The sequence below is a fragment of the Ranitomeya imitator genome, chromosome 5 (assembly GCF_032444005.1).
Source record: "Ranitomeya imitator isolate aRanImi1 chromosome 5, aRanImi1.pri, whole genome shotgun sequence".
NCBI classification, from domain to species: domain Eukaryota; kingdom Metazoa; phylum Chordata; class Amphibia; order Anura; family Dendrobatidae; genus Ranitomeya; species Ranitomeya imitator.
The window spans coordinates 523,967,342-523,979,708 of record NC_091286.1 but is presented as its reverse complement, the minus strand read 5'-3'; the positions used below and the strand labels follow the sequence as shown (position 1 = coordinate 523,979,708).

The 12,367-nt window shown below is 39.3% G+C and overlaps 1 protein-coding gene across 9 annotated transcripts in view; it reads right to left on the bottom strand.

Annotated features, from left to right (window-relative positions):
* The window catches only part of DOCK10 (dedicator of cytokinesis 10), a 448,273-nt gene that overhangs the window by 137,611 nt on the left and 298,295 nt on the right, over window positions 1-12,367 (bottom strand). For all 9 annotated transcript variants that reach the window (XM_069727557.1, XM_069727548.1, XM_069727554.1 and 6 more), the window contains exons 12-16: window positions 8,864-9,091; window positions 6,470-6,592; window positions 5,949-6,031; window positions 4,074-4,196; window positions 1,707-1,786 (exon numbers count right to left, since the gene is read on the bottom strand). In XM_069727557.1, the coding sequence (XP_069583658.1) occupies window positions 1,707-1,786; window positions 4,074-4,196; window positions 5,949-6,031; window positions 6,470-6,592; window positions 8,864-9,091 (637 nt within the window). The remainder of the gene's footprint in view (window positions 1-1,706; window positions 1,787-4,073; window positions 4,197-5,948; window positions 6,032-6,469; window positions 6,593-8,863; window positions 9,092-12,367) is intronic.

Below are 12,367 nucleotides of genomic sequence, written 5' to 3'. Positions count from 1 at the left end.
CAATAAAAAAAAGAAAACAGTATAACAGGATAAGTAATAAGTAGATATGAAAACACAAAATTAGAATATCATCAAAAAGTTAAGTTATTTCAGTTCTTCAATACTAAAAGTGAAACTCGTATATTATATAGAGTCATTACAAACAGAGTGATCTATTTCAAGTGTTTATTTCTGTTAATGTTGATGATTATGGCTTACAGCCAATGAAAACACGAAAGTCATTATCTCAGTAAATTAGAATACTTTATAACACCAGGTTGAAAAATGATTTAAAAATCCGAAATGTTGGCCTACTGAAATGTATGTTCAGTAAATGCACTCAATACTTGGTCGGGGCTCCTTTTGCATCAATTACTGCATCAATGCGGCGTGGCATGGAGGCGATCAGCCTGTGACACTGCTGAGATGTTATGGAAGCCCAGGTTGCTTTGAAAGCAGCCTTCAGCTTGTCTGCATTGTTGGGTCTGGTGTCTCTCATCTTCCTATTTCCAATACCCCATAGATTCTCTAAAGGTCAGACAAGTTTGCTGGCCAATCAAGCACAGTGATACTGTTTTTAAACCAGGTTTTGGTACTTTTGGCAGTGTGGATAGGTGCCAAGTCCTGATGGAGAATTAAATTTCCAGCTCCAAAAAGCTTGTCGGCAGAGGGAAGCATGGAGTGCTCTAAAATTTCCTAGTAGACAGCTGTGTTGACTTTGGTCTTAAAAAAACACAGTGGACCTACACCAGCAGATGTCATGGCTACCCAAACCATCACTAATTGTGGAAACTTCACATTAGAACTCAAGCAGCTTGGATTGTGGCCTCTCCACTCTTCTTCCAGACTCTGGGACCATGATTTCCAAGTGAAATGCAAAATTTACTTTCATCTGAAAACACCTTGAACCACTGAGCAACAGTCCAGTTTTTTTTCTCCTTGGCCCAGGTAAGATGCATCTGGCATTATCTATTGGTCATGAGTGGCTTGACACAAGGAATGTGACACTTGTCGCCATGTCCTGGATATGTCTGTGTGTGGTGGCTCTTGAAGCAACGACTCCAGCAGCAGTCTACTCCTTGTGAATCTCCCCCACATTTTTTAAATGCCTTTTCTTAACAATCCTTTCAAAGCTGCCGTTATCCCAGTTGCTTGTGCACCTTTTTCTACCACACTTTTTCTATCCACTCAACTTTTCATTAATATGCTTGGATACAGCACTCTGTGAATAGCCAGCTTCTTTAGCACTGACCTTTTGTGGCTTAGCCTCCTTGTGGAGTGTGTCAACGACTGCCTTAGGGACATCGGTCAAGTCTGCAGTCTTCCCCATGATTGTGGAGCCTACTGAAACAGACTAAGAGACCTTTTTAAACGCGTAGGAAGCCTTTGCAGGTGTGTTTTGTTAATTATTCTACCATAATTTACTGAGAAAATTTCTTTTGGGTATTCATTGGCTGTAAGCCACAATGATCAACATTAACAGAAATAAACACTTGAAATAGATTACTCTGTTTGTAATGACTCTATATAATATATGAGTTTCACTTTTTATATTGAAGAACTGAAATAAATTAACTTTTTGATGATATTCTAATTTTGTGAGAAGCACCTGTAGATATGGAAACACAAAATGATAACGTCATAACTACAACAGAGGGATAACAGAGAATATTACAAGGTTTCTAGATTATTAACAATATATTAGAAATAACAGAAATCTGTCCTACTTGACTGTTCCAGGGGTACAGCATTTACTGATATATCCAGGTTTCCAGGGATGATTTGGATTTTGTTAATCTTCTCTGCTCTGTTTTAAAGCAAATAACAGAACATGAATCTAGATGTAATTTTGCAAATAACTTTACTTAAGATTATGTTGTATCACCCCTAAAAATCACTCCAACGTTCTAGAAACTAGATGTCGATCTGCAAACAGGTATAAATATGGCTGTAAATTTGGGCTGGAAAGTTCTTAGAAAATGGCAGTGAAATGCACATAGTAAAGTGAGAGAAAGAAGGTCCTAGAGATGAGCAGATCGATTAGCTGGACAACGATCCTGCATCCAGATCAGTGAAGACTAGATGGGTGGCCTTCAAATCTCTTCCCATCTGAAGTCCCCGGCACAGCATATGATTTGCCAGTGCTAGCACAATGTCATCTGTGTAATGTCGTGTCGGTCCTGGCTATTGAAATGCTGTGTCGGGGACTCTGGAAGGGAAGAGATTTGAAGGCCACCCATCTAGTTGTCACTAATCTGGATGTAGGAGCGGAGTCCCGCGAATCAATCTGCTCATCTCCAGTTCCATCACCTTTAGTGCTGACAGACATCTGATGAAGAGGACCGTACACTCAAAACGAGTGAAAGGCAAATTAGAGTATGAGAATCATGATATTTACCGGACTTACTAGACTGGTAGTATGTGTACCAGTCTAAAAGGGAGGTGAGGGAAGCAAGACTTTTAGCCACAGATGTTACGTGAAAGTACAGATACATTGTAAGACTTGTTTGTTAAATGCATAAACTCCTTTTATTGAGTATTACATTTTAAAGGACTCTTCCTCTAATACATAAAACCACTGAAAAAAGGGCACATATATCTGAGTGATCACACAGGGCACTGCTGAGAATGTGCAAGTCATCAATTTGGGCGGTAGATACCTGAACACACCAGATTTCCTATCCAGTTATCCCAATCACAACATATCTATTATTCTTACAAAATGAAAGCTGAGCCCTGATTGGTTGCTATTGGTAACTAAGAAAGTTTATATTTTAGACAGTATTAATAAATGAAGCCTATAATGTATTATCTTCATAGACTTTGTTCATGGCATTTTTTGCATGGTGTAAGCTAAGTTCACCCTCATTCACCAGACAATAAAAAGTGCGTTCCTTCGGCCTCCGTCTGGCTGGTTTATGTCCTCATACAAATTAACTGTAAAATAAAGGCTGTGCTGTCCTGTAAAGAAAGCCACTCCAAAAAGGTGCAATGTGCAGGTGACAGTATTCTTATTTTATTGTTTAACAATGGGTCTTCATGATAGATGGGATGCCTAGGCATCAATCCTGACTGTGCCCCCTGGCAGGCATGTACCTCCTCTTCACTCAGTGTATCTTTAGCTTTTCCTTGTGGCCACATCTGAGATCAGATGAAGAAAACTAATAAGTATTTTAACTTCCTTACATCTTTATTAATTGTTAGCATTAACTACTCCACAAGATATACTTTGTGAAAAAGGAACTAAAGGAACTAAACTCTTGTTCTTGCTTATCTAACGATATAATAATATTAAAGGGGTTATTCATCACTACTCACTTTGGAGGTTAGTTTTCTGCTAATTAGATTTCCGTGCACAGGGTCCGGACTGTACGTGGGGGTCTTCTCCCAGTCTGTGATTCCTTGGCCCCCTGCTGCCTCCGGTCTGTGAATGATTGGCCTCTTCTGTTTGAAATCTCAGCAGTGACCTGTCAATCACAGACCGGACGGGCCGGGGAATCAGACAGGGAGAAGAATACCCCCTATAAAGTCCCTCCTCTTTGCGCCAAAATCTAATTACCAGAAACTTCGCATGGTGATTAAAGAAGAAAAACAAAGTGGATTTCTTCACCAAAATAATCGGTATTAGAGCACCATTACAGCCATTTCTGTACGTTTCTTTACAAAATCATGACGGACAGTTTCTCTTTAAGGCATTTCAACTAATTATCAATATTCATAAGTTCAAAGTAAAGTCTATACAACCTCACAATGGTTGCAGGGAGATAACTGTGTTACAAGAATCACATGGCTTTTATGTAAACCACATGTTCCCGCAACGTGCAAGCCTGGAGTGAAAAACAGAACCTGGGGCCGATTTACCATTGGTGCGGCCGTGGGTAAAAAGGCCCACTTCTACCCCCAAAGTAGGTGAAATTGTACATTATAAGGAGCTATTGGGCAGCAAAGGCCCCATATATTGTAATTGCACAGGGGACTCTTGTGTAAGTCCACCACTGATCCCAACAATTTCCACACCACCAGTGTAAATGCACACAGTTGCTTAATATATCAGTTACTAACTCATGTACAAGAGACAGATGACATTATCCCACCTCCTGTATTCAGACACCAGTTTAATGAGGTCTTCTGTGGAGATCTTATTGTTTTCCTGCCTGAAGAGAGGGGAGAACCTGGAATCTCGATCAATGGTTCCATAGTTGTCTTTAAATACTGGCCTGCAAAAATGACAGATATTGTGAAAATGTTCTCATAGACCAATATTGTAAAAAAAAAAAAAAAAAAAAGAGTTACCAGTATATGTACAAACATAATTATAAAGAAATATAAGAATAATTTATTAATAATTACTTGGTATTTCATAAAGAATAGAAGGTTCCTGCCTACATGTAACATCACTGTGACCAGATGGGTGTCTGCGGCTACAGGACCGCTGCTCATTGTAGCCCCGGATTATGTAGAAAATCATATACTCATAAAAAAATGTAGTAGCAAGCTTGCTTATTACACATTTCCAAAAGAAGTTCATTCATATTGGTGACACTGGATTCCCACAAAGTTTCTGCAAAACTCCACGACCATTAGCGACAGGCAAGACATTTGGAATTGACTTCTGATGAAGGGCGCATTGAGTTTTAAGAAGTGGCTTCTTAGGGTTAAGTTCTCAAAAAGAATATTTAGTGTTTTTTTTCATGCACAAAAAAAGCTGTGTATTACAGTTCCAGTAATGTGGTGAGATGTTAGTAAATCCCATGCCCACTGGGCACTGAGCTTTAGAGATTGACCCGAGGTGCAATTTAGAAATCTGCCATATACCAATTCATCTTGTGGTAAATATTCATGTTATTTACAGATTTTGCTCATAGACACCATGTGAGAAGCAGGAAGTCAGTATATAAAAAAAGCATATGCAATTGTAATGTGTTTCCGCAGTGGAAGCACAGTAAAAACGCATGTAGTTTGCACATGAATAAATATTACATACCGGTATATCCCTGCTACATATTGGGATAGGATCTTGGATATGGGAATACCCCGTTAAGGCTACGCTCCCACGATGAGCTTTTGGCACATTTTTGATGGCGCATATTTTCTACACCATTTTTGCACCTATTAAGTAAGTCTGCGTGGTGTGCCCATGATGAATTTTTGGTGTTTTTTACACTGTGTATTTTCTCTGCATCAAAAACGCAGCGTCTTATAAAGTACAGTCCCAGCAAAGTGCATGGGATTTATAAATCTGCTGCCCACTGTGATTATTTTTTACTCAGCATAAATTGATCTATTCCACATCCACAATATGTCAATTTCTCTAGCAAGTATGCCAAGTTTTATGTGCAGATTTTTTCCATGAACTTAAATTAGATGTGGAATATCTGCAGGTAAAAAACGTGGAGGAAAATCTGCAATATCGAAAACTCATGAGAAGCTCATCACGTGGCATCAATTGGGTTACTTGCATTTTTTCATTGCACTTTTTAGTGTGTTTTTTTACATGCATTTTTATCATGTTTTTGACGTTGTTTTTTTGTCTCTTGTTGGTATGTCATGTTATAAATAAAGCTGCTTTGTTTTTGATACTTCCTGGTATTTGGCTTTGACAAAACTTTATTGATATAGTCATGTGCAGATTACCTGTGCTTTTGATGCATTATCAACTAAATAAAAATGCATGTACGTTTTTAACCTGGGATTTTCTGCATCTAATGCGAGTCTATGGGGAGAATCAGCACTTAAAACTCAGCGAACCCGCAGGAGAAACTATCTGACATGTTGTGGATGTGAAACACGCACCGCAGGTCAGGTTACGCTGCATAAAACAGAGGCACAGCAGACAGGAGATTTCTATACGTCCCATCTAGTTTGCTGGAACGGTAAGACGCTGCGTCAAAACTCCCCAAAACTCATAGTGGGCACACAGCCTAAATGTGCCCTTCAGGGTTCATATAACCATAATTATCATTAATTACCTGACTGTCCAAGCAAATGGCATCCGATATTTGCCCAACCTGCTGCAGAACTGCTTTGCTGACTTCAGCAGTTTTTGTGCCGTCTACAGAAACAAACATATACACTTGACATCAATGTACACAAGTAAATCCTGCAAGGTGGATTTGCCTAAATACATGTTTCTGACTACTTGATGCAAACACTCACATTATAGGATGTAAAAAGAAACAACAGAATAGTTTTACTGGGTCAAACATAGCTTACGGAGGTTTTGTAGATGGGGAGAACTCTAAAAGCCTTTACTCCATGACCTGCTAATGCATTTCTGTTCATGGGAAGCTGATAGAAATGATTTCCGAGACAAATGACCCCAGTGTCCTGTTTATTTCTTCTACATGATGAAGTATGCCCCGAGAAAACATATTACTCGTCGAGTCACCTACAGTCCTCAATGACTCCTTATCGTACACTGGATGACGGCACTACATGTACAGAACTACATGACGGTGTTATATAGAATATCCAGCTGCGTCCACTGTACCTTGCTAGAGTCTGAATTCTTCACATACGGCTCAGCATTGCTGGCAATATTTCCCATAAGAACTTTTTCTATTCTTGCAATTAATACCACTTCATTATGAGGATTGGCCACTGAGAAAATGGCCTGTGAGTGAAATAAAAATAAAAAGGCGTGATACATGGCAAGAGAAAAAAAATGGTGACATTATAGAACAAGTGACAATTACCAGAATGAGAAATTCGATTTAAAAGCAACTTATATGGAACATGAAACGTGACGGCCATGTACAACAGTATACCCAATTATTCCAATGCATCTAAAATGAAAAAAGAAGCAAATCCGCAACCAGTCTTGATTCATTTTTCCTCTTTGATTTGTCTCTCCTGCTCATGGTAAGAGATGAAAACAAACTGCAAGTTCTCTGATCCTGCAGTCGTATTGCGTTCCATCTGTCACCTAATTCCTATTAGTAGAGATCAGAGGCTACGCGGGGTTTGCTTGGTGCCTGCTACTACAGAAGCACATGGGCTTATATTGGATGGGAACAGAAACTTGTAATCAAAGAACGTGTTCACACAAGCATATTAAAAAAACGTAAGTTTCATTTAGAAAACTTGTATGTATAAACTTGTATGAATGTTCCATATGAGATCCATATTTTTTCTGTGGACCCATAGACTTGAATGGGTGAGTCTGGCCCAACATACAGAAGAAACTAGTGAATGCCTCCATTTTGTGTCATGTGCAGATGCAGCCAGTGAAAAAAATGCAAATCTGAACAGCCCAATAGAATAACATTGGTTTTGGTGCTGTTCCTGTGCTATCCGTTTGTTTACACACTGCACTTGGACCCAAAATGCGTTTATTGTTAACTCCAAAAACTAACGTTATTTTGCTAGTATTTGCCTGAGAATATGGGGGCAACTCCAGGGCGGTAGCTGTTAATAGATTTTAGGAATTTAAAATATAAAAAAAAATTGAATGTCAAACACCACGGAAAGGCTTTACATCTGCAGGTCTGCTGTCTGCAGTTTACACATTCTGAAATGTAACAAAAACATATGGACGCCTGCAAAGGCATTTTTTTTTATTTGACTTAAATCCATGTTATAATGGGATAATCAATTTTAAAATTGTGATTCACAAAATGTGTGCACCATTTACCTTCAATAGGCCATTTGCATTTGGCTGTAGAATGATTTAAAGGGGTTGTCCATTTGGTAGGTGTCTCACCACTGGGTCCAGCATTGATCATCAGATCAGGGATTATTTAGGTCTGACGGGGCACTTTTATTCTTTTTACAAATAGGTGTGGCAAGTTTGACGCCCGCTGCTCCATTCATTCTCTACGGGGTTGCCAGAAAAAGCTGAGCGCCATGATTGGCAGCCCCATTGGGGATGATGAATAGAGCAATAGTAGAGCCTGCGCACTGCCACTCCATTCTAAAGAGCATAAAAGATCCCTTTCTGCCAATTTCTGCAAGTCCCAGCAGTTAGGCTGGGTTCTCATTGCGTTAATGGCAATGTGCTGACAGCATCCGTTACATAGCGGCACTAATGCTATGTAACGGATGCGTTAGTGCACCCATTAACTGCCATTATGTAGCGCATCACTAACGCATGTCATAATCGGCATGTGTTAGCAATGTGCCATCATTCTATGACGGACCCTCGGACGCAGTCTGCAGCGTTTTCGGGTCCGTCACCGCTAGCACAGATAGAGCATCTGCGCTAGCGCAATCGCATAAACGCGATCTTTTTTGGCACTTGCGTTAACGCAGTCCGTTTAACGTATGCGTTGAACAGACTGCACTAACGCAATGTGAACCCAGTCTTAGACCCAACACCAACAAGTTATCTACTAACATGTGGATGGGTGAAAACTTGTTTTCAGAGGACAAAACTTTCAATTAAGATTCCACGAGTGAGCTTGATCTGACAAGGAATTTATAATTGCAGACCACACCAAAGTTGAGCTCAACTTTGGTGTGGTGATAAATCAACTAAAAGGAACACAGAAAAAGACATAACAAGAGGTACAAACTCTCAGTGCGATTGAGCGATTGAGAATCACTGACAGATTCTTGGAAAAACTCATTCTGTAGCAAGCATAATTCAGACATACAAAGTGACTCTGTATGGCACAAAAATTTTAATGAAACCCCATTGCAAAAAAAGTTTTACCTTGAAAAATAAACATTTATATGAAAAAAAAAAAACATGCTTCCAAAGATGTTCATATCCTTTAAGTAATGAATGTCGGTAGATGGAACGATTTCTGGACTTTTGGATATTACCAGGATTTTGTCATACAGAATAGAAGTAATTTGTATCACAAATTCAGAGCGCAATGCTTCTGTAATGGGAGGTAGTAATGATAGATTTGTTGGTAAATTCTCTAATATGCTTCTTTACCTGCTTAGGATATTGCATCCATTTTTCATGGAAGCCACGGACTTCGGGCTCTTCCAGTACTTTGGCAGGACTGAAAGATGGTGATGTTGTACCGTTCCCCACAGGTCCTGTAGAAGTGCAAATCATTTGTCTCACAACGTCGTGGTTTAGGTCTACATGGAAATCTGCTGATATCTTCCTCCCTTCTTTGATGTCGTAGAGAGCGACACTTACAAAGAAGGGTTCAATCTGTGGACATGGGCAAACAGGGAAGTAATTAAATAGGACCCCAAGAGAAACGTATAACATATATATAGAAACAGGGAACATTTTAGTGTTCAGACTTGGTCTATATTATATTCAGTAGTCTGTGTTTGAGGTGAAACCACAAGATATAACACATTATAATACAACAGGTATCAAGGCTAAAAAATATACTGGGGCAGACTTACTAAAACGGTTCAATTTTTAGATCGTGTAGACTAGATAGTCTTACGGTATGTCCAGAAAATGGTGGATCTCCAAAAACCACCTGAAAAAGTGCTCAAAAGAATGAACACATGCATTTCTATGTAAAATCAACCTACTGTTCACAAGTTTTAAGCGCTTCAATTTCCAAAAACGCAAAAAGGTTAAAAGAAGTGACAAGACCATTCTTCAGGCATTTTCCGCTTTGAAAGCATTCTATAAGAGAAGACAGCGGGAAGGCTCAAAAGATGTTTGGGCGTCTTTTTAAGTACTGTGTTAGCGTTTTACTTCAAAACCGCTAGCAGTTTTTTCATTATTGAATGCAGTAAAAAAATGTCCGGAAACTGCCAATAAAATAGATGCCCCTGAAATACTGTAAAAATGCTGAAAAAAACAACCAACAGAATGCTAAAACAGTCACTTCTATAAAAAACACAGGCATTACCTGAAGATTCTTTCTCTTGAAAATCTAAAGTTTCGCCCACCCGAAAAAGACATTGTGTACACCTACCCTAAAAAATCAAATCTGGTCAAGCTGGCTGATAATGTTGGTGCAGTTTTAGACTGTCTAATTTATGGGTGCATCACCTATTAGGTGGCTTATTTTGGGCCAGAAATTTGCCCCAACATGTTGGCACAATTTTGACACTCAGTGTCGTATCTCAAACCTCCGCCTGTCAAGAGTCAGACAACATGGCTATAACAAGTGATGAATGTGGTACACGCCATGGAAGACAGTTATTCAGTATTAATTAAGTCAGAATTCTGGCACATTTAGCTAAGTAAACCTGTCCCAATAAGTCTATCTAGTTCAACCTGCTGAAGATATACACTTTTGTTAAATGTCACACAGTTTTGGCAGATTTGGCAAATCTGATGGCATAGGGTCCTCCAAACCAGAGGTGTCCGTCAGTGTCTTGATCCCCTTGCTCTGCTGAAAAACATGGCTGAGCATTAATGTTCACGGTGCAGTTGGGAGGGGAAGATCTGTTGGCTGGCAGCTTTCTCCGTGGTACTTATGTGCACTTCTGTCTGATGAATTGCCAATTGACTGAATAGGATTACAAGTACTTTTATACTACAGGGAGTGCTTGTTGTCTTTCCACAGATGTTTCCACAATATTGGTTCTAATAAAACACTTTCATTTTACCAATCCATGCCAACTTTTTTTTCCCTCCAGCATTCCTATAGCTTCATGCAACGGAATTAGGTTTATAAACGCTTTATATAATTTCTAATGGATACACACAGACTACACTCATAGCAGATTCCACAGATACCCAATCCTATTAGTAACTACTTTCAACCTCCTCCACTAAAGTTATTAAAACTTTTTTTCAGCAAAATAATTTGTTCCACTTAAATTAAAGGATGTGAAACAACTACTTCTCACTGCTTCTAATTCAACACTTTATTGTTTCCATAACAGAACTGTTTAATTAGCTAAAGTACAAAACAAAACATGGTTCTGGTTGCATTGGGGGCAAACTGTGCCGCCTAAAGATACTGTAACTTAAAGGGAATCTTCTAGCAGAATTTCACACCCCAAAGTACATATATTCGCATGTCGTTCTGTGACAGACAAGTCCAGCAGTACCTTTTCATGTCCTCTCCATTCCTGAAAAATACGCATTTGAATTGAAATCAAATGTACAAATGGATATGGTATATCTGAAGCCACTGTCACACCAGCTCTTTTCCCCATCCAGCACCACCTCCTTCTGGTTGACTAAGGGCTCCTTTGCCTGTAGCCAAACTGTATAGAGCAGGGGTGTCAAACTGCATTCCTCGAGGGCTGCAAACAGGTCATGTTTTCAGGATTTCCTTGTACTGCACAGGTGATAATTTAGTCACCAACTCATTATTTGTGTAGATGATTAAATTATCACCTGTGCAGTACAAGGAAATCCTGAAAACATGACCTGTTTGCAGCCCTCGAGGAATGCAGTTTGACACCCCTGGTATAGAGGCTATCAGACAAGAGGGAGGAAGAGACTGATTTCTCAGTAATGGAGCAATGGACTGGCCATGTAAAGGTGGTGCTGGACTTGTCTTTGAAAGATCTAAATGTGCATATAAATAGTTGGGGATGGGGAGGGGAGTAAAATTCCACTAACAGATTCTCTTTAAAGGGTACCTAACATTACTAAAAATGTCTGACTAAGGCTAGATACATTCTATGAATTCTTATATTGCACGAGTGGGGAAAAGGTGAGTAGGACATGGGTCTCAGCAACAGGACTCTTGATGAGCAACAATTTGGACACATCACTATTATCACATGTAAGAAAAAGTATTTGAAAATGACAGATAGCCTTGAAGACATACTAATATTAAAAAAATTGAATATAAACTGGTTCGATTAAGCATATTCTTTATTTTGAAAAGGGGTGCAATTTTTTTTAGGTTTTTTTTCACAGATACAAACATTTACTCTTGTCATATATTGGCCCGGTGATATAGTGAAGGAAATAATTATTTGATCCCTTGCTGATTTTGTAAGTATGTCCACTGACAAAGATATGAACAGTCTATAATTTTAAGGGTAGGTTCATTTTAACATTTAAAGGGACACTGTCACCTGAATTTGGAGGGAACAATCTTCAGCCATGGAGGCGGGGTTTTGGGGTTTTTGATTCACCCTTTCCTTACCCGCTGGCTGCATGCTGGCTGCAATATTGGATTCAAGTTCATTCTCTGTCCTCCGTAGTACATGCCTGCACAAGGAAATCTTGCCTTGCGCAGGCGTGTACTATGAAGGACAGAGAATGAACTTCAATCCAATATTGCAGCCAGCATGCAGCCAGCGGGTAAGGAAAGGGTGAATCAAAAACCCCAAAACCCCGCCTCCATGGCTGAAGATTGTTCCCTCCAAATTCAGGTGACAGTGTCCCTTTAAAGATGGAATATCAAAAATAAAATCCAGAAAATCGCATTGTATAAATTATATAAATATATTTGCATTTTGCAGTGAGAAATAAGTATTTGATCCCCTATCAACCATTAAGAGTTCTGACTCCTACAGACCAGTTAGACACTCCAAATCAACTCATTAT